Source organism: Dendropsophus ebraccatus, chromosome 9, assembly GCF_027789765.1.
Source record: "Dendropsophus ebraccatus isolate aDenEbr1 chromosome 9, aDenEbr1.pat, whole genome shotgun sequence".
Lineage (NCBI taxonomy): Eukaryota > Metazoa > Chordata > Amphibia > Anura > Hylidae > Dendropsophus > Dendropsophus ebraccatus.
The window spans coordinates 8,844,121-8,870,789 of NC_091462.1; the positions used below are offsets into that span (position 1 = coordinate 8,844,121).

Consider the following 26,669-nt stretch of genomic DNA (forward strand, 5'->3'; position numbering starts at 1 on the left):
GGGGGGATGAGGGAAGGGGGGGGAAGAGGGGAGGGGAAGGGAAATACCGAGATGTATCCATAGCGTATAACGTTTCCTGAGGAGAAGGGAGGTAGGGGGAACATACATGCTAATACGGTAACCTAAGAACCATGGAGTTATGTAAAACGGTAACGTATATATGTTTTTATATATATATATATATATATATATATATATATATATATATATATATATATAGCATTTTTGCACTTAGCATATAAATGACTCTTCACAGAGCAAAATCATGAAATATATAGAAACAGCCGTAGTGAGCCTGTGAGGTGACCGTAGTAGGCACATAGGTGTATCAGTATAAACAATGGTAGCATAGACACACATGGGGTACAGCGCAAACTGAATGTGGGAGGGGGAGAAGACGGACAGGTGTCCGCAGAAGATCAGAGACCAAGCGCTGATCTATAGCTACGGACCGGGGTAATGGGGCACAAAGTCAGTTTCAGCCGAGGGGGGAAACAAATAAGTGTAGGGACCAGAGCTAGTTGGGTATTGACTAACCAGTATACTCCCCCATAATCTGACCACTAGGGGGCAGTGAGCTGAGAGGTGAGCGGGCTGACAGAAATCACCAGACTGGTTTTACTAGAATTTACTAAAAAATGTGGTTTGTAAAGAAAAAGACAAAAGCGACATATTTTCTCATAGATTCGAGTTACTTTTCACATTCTTCCTGTGCCCCCACAATCCCCTGCTCTGCAGCACTATAGCCTATTGTTCTGCTCATCCTGAGGCTCCTGGTTCATGAGTGGGCTTCTCAATCGGCAGTGAGGACTAAAGGCCCTATTCCACCAACAGATCTGACGACAGATTATCTGCCAAAGATTTGAAGCCAAACCCAGGAACAGACTATAAACAGAGAACAGGTCATAAAGGAAAGACTTGATTTCTCCTCTTTTCAAATCCATTCCTGGGTTTGGCTTCAAATCTTTGGCAGATAATCTGCCGCCAGATCTGTTGGTGTAATAGGGCCTTAACACAAATAGTGAAAGATTAGCAGATTTACAGAGGTGTCAAACAGCTGTTATAAAACTACAATTCCATTCATGTCTGGATAGATAAAGCTTTAGCCTTAGCTGTATACTGTGTTTGACACCAGTGCTGTAGTATATACCATTCAGGATCCGTGGAAAGCTGAGGGACATATCCTCAGATTTAGATCCAGATTATTGGATGTTCTCATTACATATAGCAGAGCTGGTTGTGCGCTGTCACCTCCGCTGGTGTGTTCCCCATACCATGTGTTCTCCTGTGTACGGGGAGACCTATGAATGGCGCACACCCCGCCTCCTGTGCAGTCTCCTCACCCGCTGCGCTGTCTCGTAAGCCGCCCTCCTCTCCTGTGAGCTAATTGCCTGTGCGGTCTCTGCTAATCACAAGACGTTCCTGACACACATGTGATGTGCTGCGGGCTCTGTGCCGGCCCACACTGTCACAGTTTGCAAACACTCTGCAGCTGCAGCCGCACTCTGCTACACCAGCTCTGCAGTGCTGTGCGATCACCGGGGCGAGGGTGGAGGGCGCACAATGAAAAAGTGGCTGAACCTGAAGCAGGCCAGGCGGGCGTCGACTGTAAGTACTAAGAACTGTATGCAATGCTCTGCAGCTCCTTCTTCATACCCTGCAGACTGGGTGGGGGCTCACCTCTTACCTGGCGGCTGGATTGCTGGTGTGGGGTTATTGGTGGGCACATGCTGCGGAGCAGGGCCCCCTCAGACTCAGGATTCATCACTCTGCTCCTGTTTGCATTGCATGGGAAACTGATGCCATTTGCTGGGAGCCAAGAGCGGCAACTGATTAACCCTGTGAGGGTGAGGTCCCGGACACAGTGCCCTCATTGTGTCCCCGGACTCCGGAGTGGAGGGGGGTGGGCATAGACAAAAGGAGCATGATGATGCTTCACCCCGTCAGGTTTCCCGACCCATCAGCCTGATAGATCCAGATCTCTACAGACCCCTGACTCTCTATGAGACAGACACAGCGATTTGAACTGCCACTACCACTACCCTGGTGAAAGCGTTAACCTTGTGACATCACTGCCCTGGTGAGAGCGCTAACCTTGTGACATCACTGCCCTGGTGAGAGCGCTAACCTTGTGACATCACTGCCCTGGTGAGAGCGCTAACCTTGTGACATCACTGCCCTGGTGAGAGCGCTAACCTGTTGACATCACTACCCTGGTGAGAGCGCTAACCTTACGACATCACTACCCTGGTGAGAGTGCTAACCTTGTGACATCACTGCCCTGGTGAGAGCGCTAACCTGTTGACATCACTACCCTGGTGAGAGCGCTAACCTTGTGACATCACTGCCCTGGTGAGAGCGCTAACCTTATTACATCATTCCCCTGGTGAGAGTGCTAACCTTGTGACATCACTGCCCTGGTGAGAGCGCTAACCTTACGACATCACTACCCTGGTGAGAGTGCTAACCTTGTGACATCACTGCCCTGGTGAGAGCGCTAACCTGTTGACATCACTACCCTGGTGAGAGCGCTAACCTTGTGACATCACTGCCCTGGTGAGAGCGCTAACCTTATTACATCATTCCCCTGGTGAGAGTGCTAACCTTGTGACATCACTGCCCTGGTGAGAGCGCTAACCTGTTGACATCACTACCCTGGTGAGAGCGCTAACCTTATTACATCACTGCCCTGGTGACATCACTGATCATCTTACATGCAGCCAGGGACCACTCACCCAGCCCATTCCCCTGCATCGTCCTGTGGCCCCCCGGGCCCCTTCCCTCTCACGTTATATAGGGTTACTATTATAATCCACTGTCAGGTCCTGCGAGTGAGACGTAAAGGATGTGGACGAATCATTGACCCTGATGGACATCTGCAGCCCAGTCCAGGAATATATATGTACTGCGGTGCTGTGGCCATGCAGAGGTTAATAGTTTGTGTCTTGGGTGCCGGGGTAAAGTCCATGGAGCGATCAGGAATCGGGGAGACGCCTTTTCTCACAGGGACTGGGGTAAGAGCCGTCCGACAGGACTGTGAGAGGCAGTAAAAGCTTATCACTTGGCGCTGGCCTCTAGGACCCTGGGGCCGTCTGTGTAGTGAGACAACGGCCTTTACTGACACATGTAACACACACAGCTGTTTACTATTTACTGACACATGTAATTCACACACAGCTGTGCGCTATTTACTGACACATATAACACACAGCCGGGCACTATTTACTGACACATGTTATTCAAGCACAGCTGTGCACTGTTTACTGACACACATAACACAGAGGCGTGCACTATTTACTGACACATGTAACACACAGAGCGGGCACTATTTACTGACACATGTAACACACAGAGCAGGCACTATTTACTGACACATGTAACACACAGAGCGGGCACTATTTACTGACACATGTAACACACAGAGCGGGCACTATTTACTGACACATGTAACACACAGAGCGGGCACTATTTACTGACACATGTAACACACAGCCGGGCACTATTTACTGACACATGTAACACACAGCCGGGCACTATTTACTGACACATGTAACACACAGAGCGGGCACTATTTACTGACACATGTAACACACAGCCGGGCACTATTTACTGACACATGTAACACACAGCCGGGCACTATTTACTGACACATGTAACACACAGAGCGGGCACTATTTACTGACACATGTAACACACAGAGCGGGCACTATTTACTGACACATGTAACACACAGAGCGGGCACTATTTACTGACACATGTAACACACAGAGCGGGCACTATTTACTGACACATGTAACACACAGCCGGGCACTATTTACTGACACATGTAACACACAGCCGGGCACTATTTGTATGAGTAAAATAGAAACTGGTGTAAAGTTCCCTCAGCAGCCAATCACAGCTCAGCCGTCCTCGCTGGTGTAATGAACGCTGAGCTGTGATTGGCTGCGGCTGTGCACCAGTTTCTATATTACACGCTGTGATAAGTCTCGGCCAAAGTCTGTCAGAAAGGTACAGAAGTTTTATTATCATTGAGTAACGACAGTGGGAGGACTACCGCTCCCAGCAGCATCACACACAGGGCGGTGTCCTCTGTGATCTCCGTATCAGGGTTCTTATAGCATCCAAGGGTCAGGACTTATCAGATGAGGTGAACAGGGCCGCAGCACTCACAGGGTTAAAGTCTGTCAGTGATGTCTCACATGGTGCCATATACCGAGCGTTGTGTCCGCACATCAGAGATATGGGACCATGTGGATGATGGAGGGGGCACTTATTTATCCAGATTTCATCCTCCAGGTCTGTCACCTCGCTATATGACAAGCAATATGGCCGCCACAGCAATATGGGTGCCCAATTGCGAACATTATTGCAACCATTCTGGTCTATGGGCCAATGTACATAACCGCGGATCCCATAGGGGAGATGGATGGCGCTGCGGTACAGTAAGATTCTCCTAGTTTCCCATAGCAACCCATCACAGCTCACATAGCAACCAATCTCAGCTCCCATAGATACCAGTCAGAGCTCAGCTTTCCTATGCTCTGGTTAAATGAAAGCTGAGCTGTGACTGGTTACTATGGGAGCTGGTATTGGTTACTACGGGAGCTGGGATTGGTTACTCTGGGAGCTGGTATTGGTTACTACGGGAGCTGGTATTGGTTACTACGGGAGCTGGTATTGGTTACTACGGGAGCTGGTATTGGTTACTACGGGAGCTGGTATTGGTTACTCTGGGAGCTGGTATTGGTTACTACGGGAGCTGGTATTGGTTACTCTGGGAGCTGGTATTGGTGAGGCTAGGTTCACACTGCGTTTTCAGCATCCGTTTAACGGATCCGTTTTTTTTAACGTCCAGAAAAATAGGGTCAGCAACGTTTTTTGGTCCGTTTTGGTCCGCCAAAAAAAACGGATCCGTTTTTTTTATAATGGAAGTCAATGGAAAAACGGATGCACACAAATGAATCCGTTTTTTGCAATCCGTTTTTCATGCGTTTTTTGCAAAAAACGGATGCGTTAAACGGATGCTGAAAACGCAGTGTGAACCTAGCCTTACTCTGGGAGCTGGGATTGGTTACTCTGGGAGCTGGGATTGGTTACTATGGGAGCTGGTATTGGTTACTCTGGGAGCTGGGATTGGTTACTCTGGGAGCTGGGATTGGTTACTATGGGAGCTGGGATTGGTTACTATGGGAGCTGGGATTGGTTACTCTGGGAGCTGGGATTGGTTACTCTGGGAGCTGGGATTGGTTACTCTGGGAGCTGGGATTGGTTACTCTGGGAGCTGGGATTGGTTACTCTGGGAGCTGGGATTGGTTACTCTGGGAGCTGGGATTGGTTACTCTGGGAGCTGGGATTGGTTACTCTGGGAGCCGGGATTGGTTACTATGGGAGCTGGTATTAGTTGCTATGAGGGGGAATGCAACAGGGGGAATCTTACTCTAAGACAGGGCCATAAATCTTCTCCATAGACATTAGTTAATACCCTCTAAATAGTCTAAATAGCCACATGTGAACATAGCCCTACAGATTGTGTGCAGGAAAAGGTTAATGTCGGCTCGCGGCTGGTGATGAGCGGCGGTTCTGGGTCGCTGCCAGGTGATTGTTTGCAGGAGGAGAGTGACATTTATCCAGGTGCCTGCGGCGCTGCCTGCACCTCACCCCGGGGTCATCCATCATCACTGGATAAAGACAAGGCGACTGGCGATCTGTGCGCCGCACTGATGATGATGAGAATGAGGTTCATCTGCCCCAGGCATCGCTCCAGCGGCGTCCAGCCACACTACAGGGTGCAGGGAGACTGGACTGTGGGGTGCAGGGAGACTGTGGGGTGCAGCCACACTACAGGGTGCAGGGAGACTGTGGGGTGCAACAAGACTATGGGGTGCAGCCACACTACAGGGTGCAGGGAGACTGTGGGGTGCAGGGAGACTGTGGGGTGCAGCAAGACTATGGGGTGCAGCCACACTACAGGGTGCAGGGAGACTGCAGGGTGCATGGAGACTGCGGGGTGCAGCAAGACTATTTGGTGCAGCCACACTACAGGGTGCAGGGAGACTGTGGGGTGCAGAAAAACTACGGGGTGCAGCCACACTACAGGGTGCAGGGAGACTGTGGGGTGCAGGGAGACTATGGAGTGCAAGGAGGCTGCGGGGTGCATGGAGACTGCGGGGTGCAGCAAGACTATGGGGTGCAGCCACACTACAGGGTGCAGGGAGACTGTGGGGTGCAGGGAGACTGCAGGGTGCATGGAGACTGCGGGGTGCAGCAAGACTATGGGGTGCAGCCACACTACAGGGTGTAGGGAGACTGTGGGGTGCAGCAAGACTATGGGGTGCAGCCACACTACAGGGTGCAGGGAGACTGTGGGGTGCAGCAAGACTATGGGGTGCAGCCACACTACAGAGTGCAGGGAGACTGTGGGGTGCAGCCACACTACAGGGTGCAGGGAGACTGTGGGGTGCAGCCACACTACAGGGTGCAGGGAGACTGTGGGGTGCAGGGAGACTGTGGGGTGCAGGGAGACTGCGGGGTGCAGGGAGACTGCGGGGTGCAGGGAGACTGCGGGGTGCATGGAAACTGCGGGGTGCAGCAAGACTACGGAGTGCAGCCACACTACAGGGTGCAGGGAGACTACGGGGTGCAGCCACACTACAGGGTGCAGGGAGACTGTGGGGTGCAGCAAGACTATGGGGTGCAGCCACACTACAGAGTGTAGGGAGACTGTGGGGTGCAGCAAGACTACGGGGTGCAGCCACACTACAGGGTGCAGGGAGACTGTGGGGTGCAGCAAGACTATGGGGTGCAGCCACACTACAGGGTGCAGGGAGACTGGGGTGCAGGGAGACTGTGGGGTGCAGCAAGACTACGGGGTGCAGGGAGACTGTGGGGTGCAGGGAGACTGTGGGGTGCAGCAAGACTACGGGGTGCAGCCACACAACAGGGTGCAGGGAGACTGTGGGGTGCAGGGAGACTGCGGGGTGCAGGGAGACTGCGGGGTGCAGCAAGACTACAAGGTGCAGCCACACTACAAGGTGCAGGGAGACTGTGGGGTGCAGCAAGACTATGGGGTGCAGGGAGACTGTGGGGTGCAGCAAGACTACAGGGTGCAGGGAGACTGTGGGGTGCATTGAGACTGCGGAGTGCATGGAGACTGCGGGGTGCAGCAAGACTATGGGGTGCAGCAAGACTATGGGGTGCAGCAAGACTATGTGGTGCAGCCACACTACAGGGTGCAGGGAGGCTGCGGGTTGCAGCAAGACTATGGGGTGCAGCCACACTTCAGGGTGCAGGGAGACTGCGCGGTGCAAGGAGACTGCATTGGGCACACACCAGGACCTTCTCCTGCGTTGGGCACACACCAGGACCTTCTCCTGCGTTGGGCACACACCAGGACCTTCTCCTGCGTTGGGCACACACCAGGACCTTCTCCTGCGTTGGGCACACACCAGGACCTTCGCCTGCGTTGGGCACACACCAGGACCTTCGCCTGCGTTGGGCACACACCAGGACCTTCGCCTGCGTTGGGCACACACCAGGACCTTTGCCTGCGTTGGGCACACACCAGGTGCTTCTCCTGCATTGGGCACACACCAGGACCTTTGCCTGCGTTGGGCACACACCAGGACCTTCGCCTGCGTTGGGCACACACCAGGTGCTTCTCCTGCATTGGGCACACACCAGGACCTTCGCCTGCGTTGGGCACACACCAGGACCCTCTCCTGCGTTGGGCACACACAAGGACCTTCTCCTGCGTTGGGCACACACCAGGACCTTCTCCGGCGTTGGGCACACACCAGGACCTTCTCCTGCGTTGGGCACACACCAGGTGCTTCTCCTGCATTGGGCACATACCAGGTGCTTCTCCTGCGTTGGGCACACACCAGGTGCTTCTCCTGCGTTGGGCACACACCAGGACCTTCTCCTGCGTTGGGCACACACCAGAACCTTCGCCTGCGTTGGGCACACACCAGAACCTTCTCCTGCGTTGGGCACACACCAGAACCTTCTCCTGCGTTGGGCACACACCAGAACCTTCTCCTGCGTTGGGCACACACCAGGACCTTCTCCTGCGTTGGGCACACACAGGACCTTCTCCTGCGTTGGGCACACACCAGGACCTTCTCCTGCGTTGGGCACACACCAGGACCTTCTCCTGCATTGGGCACACACCAGGACCTTCTCCTGCGTTGGGCACACACAGGACCTTCTCCTGCGTTGGGCACACAGGACCTTCTCCTGCGTTGGGCACAAACCAGGACCTTCTCCTGCGTTGGGCACACACCAGGACCTTCTCCTGCGTTGGGCACACACCAGGACCTTCTCCTGCGTTGGGCACACACCGGGACCTTCTCCTGCGTTGGGCACACACCAGGTGCTTCTCCTGCTTTGGGCACACACCAGGACCTTCGCCTGCGTTGTGCACACACCAGGACCTTTGCCTGCGTTGGGCACACACCAGGACCTTCTCCTGCGTTGGGTACACACCAGGACCTTCTCCTGCGTTGGGCACACACCAGGACCTTCTCCTGCGTTGGGCACACACCAGGACCTTCTCCTGCGTTGGGCACACACCAGGACCTTCTCCGGCGTTGGGCACACACCAGGTGCTTCTCCTGCATTGGGCACATACCAGGTGCTTCTCCTGCGTTGGGCACACACCAGGTGCTTCTCCTGCGTTGGGCACACACCAGGACCTTTTCCTGCGTTGGGCACACACCAGGACCTTCGCCTGCGTTGGGCACACACCAGAACCTTCTCCTGCGTTGGGCACACACCAGGACCTTCTCCTGCGTTGGGCACACACCAGGACCTTCGCCTGCGTTGGGCACACACCAGGACCTTCTCCTGCGTTGGGCACACACCAGGACCTTCTCCTGCGTTGGGCACACACAGGACCTTCTCCTGCGTTGGGCACACACCAGAACCTTCTCCTGCGTTGGGCACACACCAGGACCTTCTCCTGCGTTGGGCACACACCAGAACCTTCTCCTGCGTTGGGCACACACCAGGACCTTCGCCTGCGTTGGGCACACACCAGGACCTTCTCCTGCGTTGGGCACACACCAGAACCTTCTCCTGCGTTGGGCACACACCAGGACCTTCTCCTGCGTTGGGCACACACCAGGACCTTCTCCTGCGTTGGGCACACACAGGACCTTCTCCTGCGTTGGGCACACACCAGGACCTTCTCCTGCGTTGGACACACACCAGGACCTTCTCCTGCATTGGGCACACACCAGGACCTTCGCCTGCGTTGGGCACACACAGGACCTTCTCCTGCGTTGGGCACACACCAGGACCTTCTCCTGCGTTGGACACACACCAGGACCTTCTCCTGCGTTGGGCACACACCAGGACCTTCTCCTGCGTTGGGCACACACCAGAACCTTCTCCTGCGTTGGGCACACACCAGGACCTTCTCCTGCGTTGGGCACACACCAGGACCTTCTCCTGCGTTGGGCACACACCAGGACCTTCTCCTGCGTTGGGCACACACAGGACCTTCTCCTGCGTTGGACACACACCAGGACCTTCTCCTGCATTGGGCACACACCAGGACCTTCGCCTGCGTTGGGCACACCAGGACCTTCGCCTGCGTTGGGCACACACCTTCCTTTAGTGTCATCGCGCCCGGCAGTGGTAGCCGTCTTTCATTCTTAGTTGAAGGGAACCGGCCTGGTGACATTTTTCTCACTTACTTAGAGGCATTGAGCCGCCTTGTCCGCCTTCATTTTTGCGCCCTCGCTGCACGTTTATCGCACGTCTGGATCTTCTTTCACTTTGATGAAATCCGTGTTTTCACTTCACGGTGTTTGTTATTTCCGTCAGATCAGCGCCAGTGCGGTGGATGTTTTCGGTTGGCGTCATTTTCAATGTTTGCACTGGTTGTATTATAGTCACTGTAGTAACTGTTGTATTATTGTATATAGTAACCCCCTTTAGCAGCCCGGATCCCCGCCCTCCCATAGGCTGCTGTACCCACTGGCCCAGGGGGTCCTGAGATTTCTGCCGCTTCATTGCTGCAAATAATCCGGTGCTCTGTGCAGCAGTGCAGGGGTTAAACCTCTTATCTGTGAGGCGACTGCGGCCGGCACGCTCACACCTGTGAACCTCTCAGAGGCTGCGGCTGGATGGGACAGGAGGATTACACTGTGTGGTCATAGAACCTGGCATTAACCACAGCTGAGGGTTTGTTACAGTGTATCCAGTCTAGACGTGCGAGGTAAACAGCTTGCACTCCAGAGGCGGCTGCTGCTGACGACGTGTTGTGTGATGTGAGCTCACAGGGGATTGTTTAGACTTATGGTGCGTTTACACAGAGAGCTTTATCAGACAGATTATTGAAACCAAAGCTTTGGCTTCAAAAATCTGTCAGATAAATCAGTGCACCATGATGAATTATAACAAAGTGTCAGCTGTATAAGCTGCTGGTATAAAGGTGCTGTGCTGCAGGGATAGAGCTGTTGGTATACAGGTGCAGTGCTGCAGGGATAGAGCTGTTGGTATACAGGTGCAGTGCTGCAGGGATAGAGCTGTTGGTATACAGGTGCAGTGCTGCAGGGATAGAGCTGCTTGTATACAGGTGCGTTGCTGCTGGTATACAGGTGCAGTGCTGCTGGTATACAGGTGCAGTGTTGCAGGTATACAGGTGCAGTGCTGCAGGGATAGAGCTGTTGGTATACAGGTGCAGTGCTGCAGGGATAGAGCTGTTGGTATACAGGTGCAGTGCTGCTGGCATACAGGTGCAGTGCTGCTTGTATACAAGTGCGGTTCTGCTAGTATACAGGTGCAGTGCTGCTGGCATACAGGTGCAGTGTTGCTGGTATACAGGTGCAGTGTTGCAGGTATACAGGTGCAGCTCGCTCGCTCACTTGTTCCTTTACAGGAAGTAAAGATTGATTGGGCTCCTGGTGTATACAGTGCAGCGCCTATAGAAGAGGGCACCCAGCTCTCCACAGATCCTGAGGGCCACTGCAGTGTTTAGCACATTTGCTTTGTTTACCACTATTGGTCTTCACTGGATTTCTATTCCTGAGGTTCGGGCTGTATTATTGTATCACCTGAGCAGTTTGTTACAGTGTGTCAGTCTGGATTTGTGTCTGTAGTGAGCTGTACACTGCGTGTCCTCGTCTGCTCTGCCCCCTACAGGACAAACCTGAAAATAAACATTCTCCTTGTCATTTTGTTTTATCTCCCATCCCCTGTAATAAGGTACACGGGGTCAGTCCACCTGCTGCAGCGCCCCCCAGTGGAGCCTGTGTATACCAGTATACAGAGTCCACAATGATACAGTACTCTGTGGTATCACACCTTTCAGGCTGAGATACAGCAGCTCAAAAGACAGTATCACACAGTATCTGCAGTGTGTGTTATAGGAGAAGCTTAGATACACAATCCAGCAGACAGTATCACACAGTATCTGTAGAGTGTGTCATAGGAGAAGCTTAGATACACAATCCAGCAGACAGTTGCATGCAGAATAGGCTTAGATACATAACTCATACAGTGGTTCATCAGATGGTATCAGATGGTGCCCTGAACAACCTCATATAGTCACTGACAGATACTGAATCAACAGGGGTTGCAGGAAGATGTTAAAGGGGTTGTCTAGGCTTAGAAATATATGTCTGCTCTCTTCCAGAAACAGCGCCGCTCCTGTCCTCAGTTTGAGTGTGGGTTCTGCACCTCAGTTTGGTGCGAGGTAGTACTTTTTCTGATCAGGGATAACCCCTTTAAAGGAGAAGTCTGTCGAAAATTTTTATTAAAGTAATGTAATGCCCCCCAAAAGCTATACAAATCACCAATATACACTTATTACGGGAAATGCTTATTAAGTGCTTTTTTCCCTGCACTTACTACTGCATGAAGGCTTCACTTCCTGGATAACATGGTGATGTCATTTCCTGGATAACATGGTGATGTCATTTCCTGGATAACATGGTGATGTCACTTCCTGGATAACATGGTGATGTCACTTCCTGAATAACATGATGTCACTTCCTGGATAACATGGTGATTTCACTTCCTGGATAACATGGTAATGTCATTTCCTGGATAAACATGGTGATGTCACTTCCTGGATAAGATGGTGATGTCATTTCCTGGATAACATGGTGATGTCACTTCCTGGATAACATGGTGATGTCATTTCCTGGATAACATGGCAATGTCACTTCCTGGATAACATGGTGATGTCATTTCCTGGATAACATGGTGATGTCACTTACTGGATAACATGGTGATGTCACTTCCTGGATAACATAGTGATGTCACTACCCGACTCCCAGAGCTATGCGGGCTGTGGCTGCTGGAGAGGATGATGGCAGAGGGATGCTTAGTGTCCCTCCAGTGCCCTGTGTCCCTCAGTGTCCCCCTGCTATCATCCTCAACAGCAGCCACAGCCCGCACAGCTCTGGGAGTCGGGTCGTGACATCACCATTTTATCCAGGAAGTGAAGCCTTGATGCAGTAGTAAGTGCAGAGATAAAAACACTATATGTGCATTTCCAGTAATAAGTGTATATTGGTGATTTGTCTAACTTTTGGGGGACAATACAATACTTTATTAAAAATTTTTGCCGGACTTCTCCTTTAAGCTCAGCATGAAAGCAAACGGAGGAAGAGAAGAATTGTAAATGCCGCTCTGGATGTGAGGAATCATCCATTGGGCAGATCCGTCTCCCTATACCGGTTATATTCTGGATCTGTCTGTGTACAGGGGCCTCGGCTCTGTAGTCAGGGGCCTCGGCTCTGTAGTCAGGGGCCTCGGCTCTGTAGTCAGGGGCCTCGGCTCTGTATACAGGTGCGGTGCTGCTTGTATACAAGTGCGGTGCTGATGGTATACAGGTGCGGTGCTGCTGGCATACAGGTGCGGTGCTGCTGGTATACAGGTGTCGTGCTGCTGGTATACAGGTGCAGTGTTGCAGGTATACAGGTGCAGCTCGCTCGCTCACTTGTTCCTTTACAGGAAGTAAAGATTGATTGGGCTCCTGGTGTATACAGTGCAGCGCCTATAGAAGAGGGCACCCAGCTCTCCACAGATCCTGAGGGCCACTGCAGTGTTTAGCACATTTGCTTTGTTTCCCACTATTGGTCTTCACTGGATTTCTATTCCTGAGGTTCGGGCTGTATTATTGTATCACCTGAGCAGTTTGTTACAGTGTGTCAGTCTGGATTTGTGTCTGTAGTGAGCTGTACACTGCGTGTCCTCGTCTGCTCTGCCCCCTACAGGACAAACCTGAAAATAAACATTCTCCTTGTCATCTTGTTTTATCTCCCATCCCCTGTAATAAGGTACATGGGGTCAGTCCACCTGCTACAGCGCCCCCCAGTGGAGCCTGTGTATACCAGTATACAGAGTCCACAATGATACAGTGCTCTGTGGTATCACACCTTTCAGGCTGAGATACAGCAGCTCAAAAGACAGTATCACACAGTATCTGCAGTGTGTGTTATAGGAGAAGCTTAGATACACAATCCAGCAGACAGTATCACACAGTATCTGTAGAGTGTGTCATAGGAGAAGCTTAGATACACAATCCAGCAGACAGTTGCATGCAGAATAGGCTTAGATACATAACTCATACAGTGGTTCATCAGATGGTATCACACACAAGGCTTAGATACATGGCTTCACAGCTTTGCCCAGTCTCATTGCGGTCTCTTCTCTTGCAGTTGTCGGGGGGCTGTGAGCTGACCACCGTGTTGCAGGATTTCATCGCCATTCATAGCAATGAGCTGAGCATCCAGGTGGGGCAGACAGTGGAGCTGCTGGAGAAGCCGAGTGACCGGCCGGGATGGTGCCTGGTCCGGACCACCGACAGGAGCCCCCCACAGGAAGGCCTGGTGCCCAGCAGTGCCCTCTGCATCTCTCATTCCCGCAGCAGCGTGGAGATGGAGTGCTTCTTCCCAGCAGGAAAAGGTAAGAGAAGTCATCCTGACACTCAATAGTGGGGTCCACAGGGGCTAATGTCTCATGCCACCGGGGTCCCCCTAGTCCCTGGGGGGCCCTCATGTGGACCCCCCCCTTCCCTAATCATCTAATGTCACAGGAACCCTCCTCGTGTGGACACCAATCCCCCCAGACACCCCCCCCCCCCCCCCCCTCCGCCCTAAATCATCTGATGTCACCTTTATGTTTTCTCTGTAGTTTTGGGTTATATCCAGTAGGTGGTGCTGTATTCCTATATAGTGGATACCCAGTAATGTGTGATTAAAGGGCCAGTAACCCTCAGCGCTGGGTCTCCGCACTGCAGACAGGGGGCCCCCGTCTCCCTACATGAAATCCTTCCTTCCTCCTTTCATTCTTTTCCTTTCCTCGTTGATTTATTGTTGTCAGTGAAGTCTTCTCGCTCACATCCACAGGCTGATACTTCTCATCATACAAGAAACCCAAACCTGTATTCTCTCCAGGCATTGCCGAACTACAACTCCCAGCATGCCCTGACATGCTGGGGCGTCAGGTGATGATGGGAATAGCAGTTTGCAGCTGCTTCTGAGTCATGTGTTGGGGAGCTCTGTATCAGACCATCCCAGGGGCTGTCATTACATGATAGGAGTTGTAGTTTTACAACAGCGGGGGTGGGGTGGGGGGTAGTCCTGTAAAATCACTTTAAAGGGGTTATCAGGTATAGAGACAACACAACTACTTATTAGCAATAGCAGCGCCACCCCTGTCTTCAGGTTGTGTGCAGGATTACAGTTCCTCTTCCTTCCTTTAATGAAACCGAGCTGCAATACCGCACACAACCTGGGGACAAGAGAGGCGCTGTTTCTAGAAGATAGTGGCCATGTTTTTTTTAAGCTTGAACAACCTCATATAGTCACTGACAGATACTGAACCAACAGGGGTTGCAGGAAGATGTTAAAGGGGTTGTCTAGGCTTAGAAATATATGTCTGCTCTCTTCCAGAAACAGCGCCGCTCCTGTCCTCAGTTTGAGTGTGGGTTCTGCACCTCAGTTTGGTGCGAGGTAGTACTTTTTCTGATCAGGGATAACCCCTTTAAAGGAGAAGTCTGTCGAAAATTTTTATTAAAGTAATGTAATGCCCCCCAAAAGCTATACAAATCACCAATATACACTTATTACGGGAAATGCTTATTAAGTGCTTTTTTCCCTGCACTTACTACTGCATGAAGGCTTCACTTCCTGGATAACATGGTGATGTCATTTCCTGGATAACATGGTGATGTCACTTCCTGGATAACATGGTGATGTCATTTCCTGGATAACATGGTGATGTCACTTCCTGGATAACATGGTGATGTCATTTCCTGGATAACATGGGGATGTCACTTCCTGGATAACATGGTGATTTCACTTCCTGGATAACATGGTGATGTCATTTCCTGGATAACATGGTGATGTCACTTCCTGGATAACATGGTGATGTCACTTCCTGGATAACATGGTGATGTCACTACCTGACTCCCAGAGCTATGCGGGCTGTGGCTGCTGGAGAGGATGATGGCAGAGGGATGCTTAGTGTCCCTCCAGTGCACTGTGTCCCTCAGTGTCCCCCTGCTATCATCCTCAACAGCAGCCACAGCCCGCACAGCTCTGGGAGTCGGGTCGTGACATCACCATTTTATCCAGGAAGTGAAGCCTTGATGCAGTAGTAAGTGCAGAGATAAAAACACTTTATGTGCATTTCCAGTAATAAGTGTATATTGGTGATTTGTCTAACTTTTGGGGGGTAATACAATACTCTAATAAAAATTTTTGCCGGACTTCTCCTTTAAGCTCAGCATGAAAGCAAACGGAGGAAGAGAAGAATTGTAAATGCCGCTCTGGATGTGAGGAATCATCCATTGTGCAGATCCGTCTCCCTATACCGGTTATATTCTGGATCTGTCTGTGTACAGGGGCCTCGGCTCTGTAGTCAGGGGCCTCGGCTCTGTAGTCAGGGGCCTCGGCTCTGTAGTCAGGGGCCTCGGCTCTGTAGTCTGGGGCCTCGGTTCTGTAGACAGGGGCCTCGGCTCTGTAGTCTGGGGCCTCGGCTCTGTAGTCTGGGGCCTCGGCTCTGTAGTCTGGGGCCTCGGCTCTGTAGTCTGGGGCCTCGGCTCTGTAGTCTGGGGCCTCGGCTCTGTAGTCTGGGGCCTCGGCTCTGTAGTCTGGGGCCCTGGCTCTGTAGACAGGGGCCCTGTCTCTGTAGTCAGGGGCCCCGGCGGCCCTTCCTGTGACACCTGCTTCTCTGGCTCACATACTTCACATTCATGAGGGGTTTTATCTCCTTGGACGCTGATTGATCAGTCATGCAGAGATCAGTCCATCCGTCTGGATACGGGGGCTGCGCCCGGCCCCTCACTGGATACTGATACTGGTCATGGAGCCCAGGGGAAGAGGGGTCTCCACAGCCGGGAGGGGTCCTATGTGTATCCATGTGTAAGAAGCCACCTGGATATTAGACTGCACAGTACAGACTGTAGAGCGCTCTGGATATTAGACTGCACAGTACAGACTGTAGAGCCCCCTGGATATTAGACTGCACAGTACACACTGTAGAGCGCTCTGGATATTAGACTGCACAGTACAGACTGTAGAGCCCCCTGGATATTAGACTGCACAGTACAGACTGTAGAGCCCCCTGGATATTAGACTGCACAGTACAGACTGTAGAGCCCCCTGGATATTAGACTGCACAGTACAGACTGTAGAGCCCCCTGGATATTAGACTGCACAGTACAGACTGTAGAGCCCCCTGGATATTAGACTGCACAGTACAGACTGTAGAGCCCCCTGGATATTAGACTGCACAGTACAGACTGTAGAGCCCCCTGGATATTAGACTGCTTAGTGCAGACTGTAGAGCCCCCTGGATATTAGACTGCACAGTACAGAGTGTAGAGCCCCCTGGATATTAGACTGCACAGTACAGACTGTAGAGCCCCCTGGATATTAGACTGCACAGTACAGACTGTAGAGCCCCCTGGATATTAGACTGCACAGTACAGACTGTAGAGCCCCCTGGATATTAGACTGCACAGTACAGACTGTAGAGCCCCCTGGATATTAGACTGCACAGTACAGACTGTAGATCCCCCTGGATATTAGACTGCACAGTACAGACTCTAGAGCCCCCTGGATATTAGACTGCTTAGTGCAGACTGTAGAGCCGCCTGGATATTAGACTGCACAGTACAGACTGTAGAGCCCCCTGGATATTAGACTGCTTAGTGCAGACTGTAGAGCCCCCTGGATATTAGACTGCACAGTACAGACTGTAGAGCCCCCTGGATATTAGACTGCACAGTACAGACTGTAGAGAATCCTGGATATTAGACTGCACAGTACAGACTGTAGAGCCCCCTGGATATTAGACTGCACAGTACAGACTGTAGAGCCCCCTGGATATTAGACTGCTTAGTGCAGACTGTAGAGCCCCCTGGATATTAGACTGCACAGTACACACTGTAGAGCGCTCTGGATATTAGACTGCACAGTACAGACTGTAGAGCCCCCTGGATATTAGACTGCACAGTACAGACTGTAGAGCCCCCTGGATATTAGACTGCACAGTACAGACTGTAGAGAATCCTGGATATTAGACTGCACAGTACAGACTGTAGAGCCCCCTGGATATTAGACTGCTTAGTGCAGACTGTAGAGCCCCCTGGATATTAGACTGCACAGTACAGACTGTAGAGCCCCCTGGATATTAGACTGCATAGTACAGACTGTAGAGCCCCCTGGATATTAGACTGCACAGTACAGACTGTAGAGCCCCCTGGATATTAGACTGCTTAGTGCAGACTGTAGACCCCCTGGATATTAGACCGCACAGTACAGACTGTAGATCCCCCTGGATATTAGACTGCACAGTACAGACTGTAGAGCCCCCTGGATATTAGACTGCTTAGTGCAGACTGTAGAGCCGCCTGGATATTAGACTGCTTAGTGCAGACTGTAGAGCCCCCTGGATATTAGACTGCTTAGTGCAGACTGTAGAGCCCCCTGGATATTAGACTGCTTAGTGCAGACTGTAGAGCCCCCTGGATATTAGACTGCACAGTTCAGACTGTAGAGCCCCCTGGATATTAGACTGCTTAGTGCAGACTGTAGAGCCCCCTGGATATTAGACTGCTTAGTGCAGACTGTAGAGCCCCCTGGATATTAGACTGCTTAGTGCAGACTGTAGAGCCGCCTGGATATTAGACTGCACAGTACAGACTGTAGAGCTCCCTGGATATTAGACTGCTCAGTGCAGACTGTAGAGCCCCCTGGATATTAGACTGCACAGTACAGACTGTAGAGCCCCCTGGATATTAGACTGCTTAGTGCAGACTGTAGAGCCCCCTGGATATTAGACTGCACAGTACAGACTGTAGAGCCCCCTGGATATTAGACTGCTTAGTGCAGACTGTAGAGCCGCCTGGATATTAGACTGCACAGTACAGACTGTAGAGCCCCCTGGATATTAGACTGCACAGTACAGACTGTAGAGCTCCCTGGATATTAGACTGCACAGTACAGACTGTAGAGCCCCCTGGATATTAGACTGCTTAGTGCAGACTGTAGAGCCCCCTGGATATTAGACTGCACAGTACAGACTGTAGAGCCCCCTGGATATTAGATTGCTTAGTGCAGACTGTAGAGCCCCCTGGATATTAGACTGCTTAGTGCAGACTGTAGAGCCCCCTGGATATTAGACTGCTTAGTGCAGACTGTAGAGCCCCCTGGATATTAGACTGCTTAGTGCAGACTGTAGAGCCCCCTGGATATTAGACTGCACAGTACAGACTGTAGAGCCCCCTGGATATTAGACTGCACAGTACAGACTGTAGAGCCCCCTGGATATTAGACTGCACAGTACAGACTGTAGAGCCCCCTGGATATTAGACTGCTTAGTGCAGACTGTAGAGCCCCCTGGATATTAGACTGCACAGTACAGACTGTAGAGCCCCCTGGATATTAGACTGCACAGTACAGACTGTAGAGCCCCCTGGATATTAGACTGCACAGTACAGACTGTAGAGAATCCTGGATATTAGACTGCACAGTACAGACTGTAGAGCCCCCTGGATATTAGACTGCACAGTACAGATTGTAGAGCCCCCTGGATATTAGACTGCTCAGTGCAGACTGTAGAGCCCCCTGGATATTAGACTGCTTAGTGCAGACTGTAGAGCCCCCTGGATATTAGACTGCACAGTACAGACTGTAGAGCCCCCTGGATATTAGACTGCTTAGTGCAGACTGTAGAGCCCCCTGGATATTAGACTGCACAGTACAGACTGTAGAGCCCCCTGGATATTAGACTGCACAGTACAGACTGTAGAGCCCCCTGGATATTAGACTGCACAGTACAGACTGTAGAGCCCCCTGGATATTAGACTGCACAGTACAGACTGTAGAGAATCCTGGATATTAGACTGCACAGTACAGACTGTAGAGCCCCCTGGATATTAGACTGCACAGTACAGACTGTAGAGCCCCCTGGATATTAGACTGCTCAGTGCAGACTGTAGAGCCCCCTGGATATTAGACTGCTTAGTGCAGACTGTAGAGCCCCCTGGATATTAGACTGCACAGTACAGACTGTAGAGCCCCCTGGATATTAGACTGCTTAGTGCAGACTGTAGAGCCCCCTGGATATTAGACTGCACAGTACAGACTGTAGAGCCCCCTGGATATTAGACTGCACAGTACAGACTGTAGAGCCCCCTGGATATTAGACTGCACAGTACAGACTGTAGAGCCCCCTGGATATTAGACTGCTTAGTGCAGACTGTAGAGCCCCCTGGATATTAGACTGCACAGTACAGACTGTAGAGCCTGGGATCACCTGTTCCTCCGTCGTCCCCCTGCCCGGTATCCTGTGACTCCCCCGGCATGGTGCCCTCAGGAAGCAGATGGGGGGATGATCTGTGCCCTGGAAATGCCGCACCTGAGGTGATTTCCCCCCGGTGTGAGGACAGGCTCATCCTCCGCTCTGTTGTTACAGGCCGGACACTCCTTGTGGTGGAATGAGATGTGACGGGGCAGTGGATGGATCTGTCACATTGGGAGGAGACGGGAGATGTTCTGTGTCTCTTGCTCGGCCCCGTTACATCCTCCTTATTTACTAGGACTTTCCCGATACTTTGTGTCTCTGCTCCATCATCTTCTCCACCGCAGAGTTGCCATGTTACCATATCCCCGACTCCCACATGGGACTAAAAGGAAAAAGATTCAGCTGCCTGGGAGCAGTGATGTCATCAATATGGTCATCAGTGACATCATCATCAGTATGTGCAGTGACATCATCCATCTATAAGTAGGGGTTCATCTGCATAAATAGTGACATCATCATTATGTGCAGTGACATCATCCATCTATAAGTGGGGGTCATCTGTATATACAGTGACATCATCATTATGTGCAGTGACCTCATCCATCTATAAGTGGGGACATCTGTATACAGTGACATTATTGATGTGTGCAGTGACATCATCTAACTATCTGTCCCTGGGCAGTGATATCTAATCTGGGGATATCATTGATCCGTATGTATTGACATCGTCTGTGCGGGGTGACATCATCGGGCCATGAGCAGTGACATCATCAGTGTTTCTCTACCTGTGATGTACGTCTGGAATGTAGTAAGACTTTAGCCCATGTGACCTCCGCCCTGTAATATAACGGCTATAGAGGAGGAGGCCTCCATTATACATTTACTTGCTGAGTCCTTGTTTTGCCGTTTTGTCTGATTCCACAAGTCCAAAGTAGACGAGCCTCCCCTGAGTATTTTCTGCCACTGTCATATGTGTTACTTTGGCCAATGATGTCACAGGCGGTGCAGGTTCGGGGCCCGGTGATGTCACAGGCGGTTTAGGTGAGGGCCCTGTGACATCACAGGCGGTGCAGGTTCGGGGCCCGGTGATGTCACAGGCGGTTTAGGTGAGGGCCCTGTGACATCACAGGCGGTGCAGGTTCGGGGCCCGGTGATGTCACAGGCGGTTTAGGTGAGGGCCCTGTGACATCACAGGCGGTGCAGGTTCGGGGCCTGTTGACATGACAGGCAGTGCAGGTTCGGGGCCTGTTGACATGACAGGCAGTGCAGGTTCGGGGCCCGGTGACATGACAGGCGGTGCAGGTGTGGGGCCCGGTGACGTCACAGGTGGTGCAGGTGTGGGGCCAGATGATGTCACAGGCGGTGCAGGTGTTGGGTCCTGTGACATCACAGGCAGTGCAGGTTCGAGGCCCGGTGACATCACAGGTGGTGCAGGTTCGGGGCCCGGTGATGTCACAGGTGGTGCAGGTGTAGAGCCCGGTGATGTCACAGGCGGTGCAGGTGTGGAGCCCGGTGATGTCACAGGCGGTGCAGGTTCGGGGCCCGGTGACATGACAGGCGGTGCAGGTGTGGGGCCCGGTGACGTCACAGGTGGTGCAGGTGTGGGGCCAGGTGATGTCACAGGCGGTGCAGGTGTTGGGTCCTGTGACATCACAGGCGGTGCAGGTTCGGGGCCCGGTGACATCACAGGGGGTATAGGTGCAGGGCCCTGTGACATCACAGTCGGTGCAGGTTTGGGGCCCGGTGACATCACAGGTGGTGCAGGTTCGGGGCCCGGTGATGTCACAGGTGGTGCAGGTGTAGAGCCCGGTGATGTCACAGGCGGTGCAGGTGTGGAGCCCGGTGATGTCACAGGTGGTGCAGGTGGGTGGCCCGGTGATGTCACAGGCGGTTTAGGTGAGGGCCCTGTGACATCACAGGCGGTGCAGGTTCGGGGCCCGGTGATGTCACAGGCGGTTTAGGTGAGGGCCCTGTGACATCACAGGCGGTGCAGGTTCGGGGCCTGTTGACATGACAGGCAGTGCAGGTTCGGGGCCTGTTGACATGACAGGCAGTGCAGGTTCGGGGCCCGGTGACATGACAGGCGGTGCAGGTGTGGGGCCCGGTGACGTCACAGGTGGTGCAGGTGTGGGGCCAGATGATGTCACAGGCGGTGCAGGTGTTGGGTCCTGTGACATCACAGGCAGTGCAGGTTCGGGGCCCGGTGACATCACAGGTGGTGCAGGTTCGGGGCCCGGTGATGTCACAGGTGGTGCAGGTGTAGAGCCCGGTGATGTCACAGGCGCGGTGCAGGTGTGGAGCCCGGTGATGTCACAGGCGGTGCAGGTGTGGAGCCCGGTGATGTCACAGGCGGTGCAGGTTCGGGGCCCGGTGACATGACAGGCGGTGCAGGTGTGGGGCCCGGTGACGTCACAGGTGGTGCAGGTGTGGGGCCAGGTGATGTCACATGCGGTGCAGGTGTTGGGTCCTGTGACATCACAGGCGGTGCAGGTTCGGGGCCCGGTGACATCACAGGGGGTATAGGTGCAGGGCCCTGTGACATCACAGTCGGTGCAGGTTTGGGGCCCGGTGACATCACAGGTGGTGCAGGTTCGGGGCCCGGTGATGTCACAGGTGGTGCAGGTGTAGAGCCCGGTGATGTCACAGGCGGTGCAGGTGTGGAGCCCGGTGATGTCACAGGTGGTGCAGGTGGGTGGCCCGGTGATGTCACAGGCGGTGCAGGTTCGGGGCCGGTGACATCACAGGCGGTGCAGGTGCGGGGCCTGGTGACATCACAGGCGGTGCAGGTGCGGGGCCCAGGAGACGCTGCCATCACAGCAGAATGACGATGGGAGGAAATTCTCTTTTGGATTTTTTTTTATTTTAAATGGAAAAGATATGTAATGTAAATAGGGAGCAGCCGCCCTGTGCTCCACCCGCGTACGCCCTGTAACAGCCTCCCCGGAGGGCTCAGCCCCGCAGCTGGCCTGTATACTATAATGTCTATTCTTCAGCCTGGTTGCTGAGAGACAACTGCTGGACCTGCAGCTCTGTTCATCCTGAGCCTCCTGGTTCATGTATGGATTACCAGGGCTGCAGTGAGGTGGTGGAGACCCCTGTGTCCTGGCACTGGAGGGGTTAATCTACCATTCTTCAGGTTCACTTCTTGTTACTGTAGAACAGGAGTCCTTTGTTTTCCCTTTTACTTTGCAAAAAAAAAAAAGGAACCTCCGGCCTCATTATTAGGTGCTTTAAGATCAGACATGGGCACCACCCCAATGTCACCCAGTGGGTACAATAGTGTGTGCGCAGTGCTCTGGGTCTGGAGTACAGTGGGTATAGTAGTATGTACAGTGGGTATAGCAGTATGCGCAGAGCTCTGGCTCTGTACAGAGTGCACTGGGTATAGCAGTGTGTGCAGGGCCCTCGTTCTGCACACTGAGTGCAGTGGGTATGGTAGTATGTGCAGCGCTCTGGTTCTGTACACTGGGTATGGTAGTATGTGCAGCGCTCTGGTTCTGTACACTGGGTATGATAGTGAGTGCAGCACTCTGGTTCTGTACACTGGGTATGGTAGTATGTGCAGCGCTCTGGTTCTGTACACTGGGTATGATAGTGAGTGCAGTGGGTATGGTAGTATGTGCAGAGCTCTGGTTCTGTACACTGGGTATGGTAGTATGTGCAGAGCCCTGGTTCTGTACACTGGGTATGGTAGTATGTGCAGTGCAGTGGCTATGATAGTGAGTGCACTGGGTATGGTAGTATGTGCAGAGCCCTGGTTCTGTACACTGGGTATGGTAGTATGTGCAGTGCAGTGGCTATGATAGTGAGTGCACTGGGTATGGTAGTATGTGCAGAGCCCTGGTTCTGTACACTGGGTATGGTAGTATGTGCAGTGCAGTGGCTATGATAGTGAGTGCACTGGGTATGGTAGTATGTGCAGAGCCCTGGTTCTGTACACTGGGTATGGTAGTATGTGCAGTGCAGTGGCTATGATAGTGAGTGCACTGGGTACAGCACAGGCAGCTGCTCCACCTCCCGGCTCTGGCTCCTCCTGCCCTTCGAGGTGACCTGCTCTCCCAGTCCCTGGTGCTCGGGGCCGCTCAGTGCTGGTCATGAGAGGATGAAGAGTGGAAGCCACAGCGACCCCCCTGTCTGCTCCTGCTCCTGGTTCTGCTCCAGATGCTGCTGCTGCTGCCTGCTGGGAGGTGAGGGGGTCACCGGTTTGGGGGTCACAGCCAGGGGTATATATACTCCACTGATAATCTCCTACACTTGTCACAGATTATTGGCTTTATGGGGAAGGTGTCAGGGCTCTGTGTCCCGGGGGCAGGATACTCCTCCATGTTCTCCGGTCAGGATTATACATGAGTCCTATAGGACTGAGCTGATACAGCGGCTGCTGGGGGTCACTATCTGTAGCTATGGTAGGAAACAGCACTGGTTTGGGGGTTCCCCTTCTCATCATGGTGGGGATCAGTGTCTCTTGTATTAGCGAGGCAGTGGGGGGTGCCACCTCTGGTGATTTTGGGGGTCAGGATCTGTAGTTTTGATGGGGGACCCCACCTCTAGACATATTGCGGGCCAGTATCTGTAGTCATTGTGGTGGAGTGGCACTATGTGGGGGCTCCGATGCTTTTCATATAGGGGATTAGTAGCTGTAGTTATGGTGGTGGAGCAACTCTGAGCAGCACTGTGTGGGGGGCTCCGCCGCTTGTCATGCTGAGGGTCAGTATCTATAGTTATGGTGGTGGAGCAGCACTGTGTGGGGGACTCCACCTCCTGTCTTGTTGAGGGTCAGTACCTGTAGTTATGGTGGTGGAGCAGCACTGTGTGTTGGGGACTCCACCTCTTGTCATGTTGGGGGTCAGTATCTGTAGTTATGGTGGTGGAGCAGCACTGTGTGGGGGACTCCACCTCTTGTCATGTTCGGGGTCAGTATCTATAGTTATGGTGGTGGAGCAGCACTGTGTGGGGGACTCCACCTCTTGTCATGTTGGGGGTCAGTATCTGTAGTTATAGTGGTGGAGCAGCACTGTGTGGGGGACTCCACCTCCTGTCTTGTTGAGGGTCAGTACCTGTAGTTATGGTGGTGGAGCAGCACTGTGTGTGTTTGGGGGGGCACCTCTTTTCATGTTGGGGCTCAGTACCTGTAGTTATGGTGGTGGAGCAGCACTGTGTGGGGGACTCCACCTCTTGTCATGTTCGGGGTCAGTATCTGTAGTTATGGTGATGGAGCAGCACCTCTTGTCATTTCGGGAATCAGTACCTGTAGTTATGGTGGTGAAGCAGCACTGTATGTGTTGGGGGGGGGACCTCTTGTCATGTTGCGAGTCAATACCTGTAGTTATGGTGGTGGAGCAGCAGTAGTTATGGTGGTGTGTGTTGGGGGGTCCACCACTTGTCATGTTGGGGGCTAGTACCTGTAGTTATGGTGGTGGAGCAGCACTGTGTGTGCTGGGGGGATGTCCACCTCTTATGTTTGGGGGTCAGTACCTGTAGTTATGGTGGTGGAGCAGCACTGTGTGTGTTGGTGGGTCCACCCCTTGTCATGTTGGGGGTCAGTACCTGTAGTTATGGTGGTGGAGCAGGGGGCAGTGCCGGACCCCTCCCGGGTGATACTCGCTCTTCTCATGGTAATTTCTTTCTGTGCAGGGATCTCATTGTTGCAGCTGCTGGTTTTATGAATGGTGACTGTCACAGGCGGAGGGGGAGGGGGACAAAAGTTTTTCCCCGGATTTACGAAATGTTCAGTGCACGACCCCAGGATGTGACAGTCCAAGCTGGGGCTCTCCGACTGCTGCAAAACTACAACTCCCAGCATGCCCTGACAGCACAAAGCCTGGAGTTTTTCAACTGCTTGGGGAACACTAGAACTACATCTGCTGTCTGCCCCTGCCACCTCTGCCCGTCACCTTCTCTCTCTGTATCTGCCCGTCCCCATGTCTCTGTATCTGCCAGTCACCATCTTTATGTATCTGCACTTCACCATCTCCCTGTATCTGCACTTCACAATCTCCCTGTATCTGAACTTCACCATCTCTCTGTATCTGCCCGTCACCGCGTGTCACCATCTCTACGTATCTGCCCGTCCTCATGTCTCCGTATCTGCCCGTCCCCATCTCTCCGTATCTGCCCGTCCCCATCTCTCCGTATCTGCTCGTCCCCATCTCTCCGTATCTGCTCGTCCCCATCTCTCCGTATCTGCCCGTCCCCATCTCTCCGTATCTGCCCGTCCCCATGTCTCCGTATCTGCCCGTCCCCATCTCTCCGTATCTGCCCGTCCCCATCTCTCCGTATCTGCCCGTCCCCATCTCTCCGTATCTGCTCGTCCCCATCTCTCCGTATCTGCTCGTCCCCATCTCTCCGTATCTGCCCGTCCCCATCTCTCCGTATCTGCCCGTCCCCATCTCTCCGTATCTGCCCGTCCCCATCTCCCTGTATCTGCTCGTCACCATCTCCCTGTATCTGCCCGTCCCCATGTCTCCGTATCTGCCCGTCCCCATGTCTCCGTATCTGCCCGTTCCCATGTCTCCATATCTGCCCGTCCCCATCTCTCCGTATCTGCCCGTCCCCATGTCTCCGTATCTGCCCTTCCTCATCTCTCCGTATCTGCCCGTCCCCATCTCTCCGTATCTGCTCGTCCCCATCTCTCCGTATCTGCTCGTCCCCATCTCTCCGTATCTGCCCGTCCCCATCTCTCCGTATCTGCCCGTCCCCATCTCTCCGTATCTGCCCGTCCCCATCTCCCTGTATCTGCTCGTCACCATCTCCCTGTATCTGCCCTTCCCCATTTCTCCGTATCTGCCCGTCCCCATCTCTCCGTATCTGCCCGTCCCCATCTCTCCGTATCTGCCCGTCCCCATCTCTCCGTATCTGCCCGTCCCCATCTCTCTATGGGACATATGGAGTGTGAC

At 52.9% G+C, this 26,669-nt stretch overlaps 1 protein-coding gene across 8 annotated transcripts in view; it reads left to right on the forward strand.

Annotated features, from left to right (window-relative positions):
- The window catches only part of KALRN (kalirin RhoGEF kinase), a 237,598-nt gene that overhangs the window by 152,466 nt on the left and 58,463 nt on the right, over positions 1–26,669 (forward strand). For 6 of the 8 annotated variants that reach the window (XM_069982465.1, XM_069982466.1, XM_069982467.1 and 3 more), the window contains exon 34: positions 13,677–13,923. In XM_069982465.1, the coding sequence (XP_069838566.1) occupies positions 13,677–13,923 (247 nt within the window). Of the gene's footprint in view, positions 1–1,441; positions 1,609–13,676; positions 13,924–23,844; positions 23,961–26,669 lie in introns of those variants that run through there. The other 2 variants (XM_069982473.1, XM_069982474.1) reach the window with 2 other exon arrangements.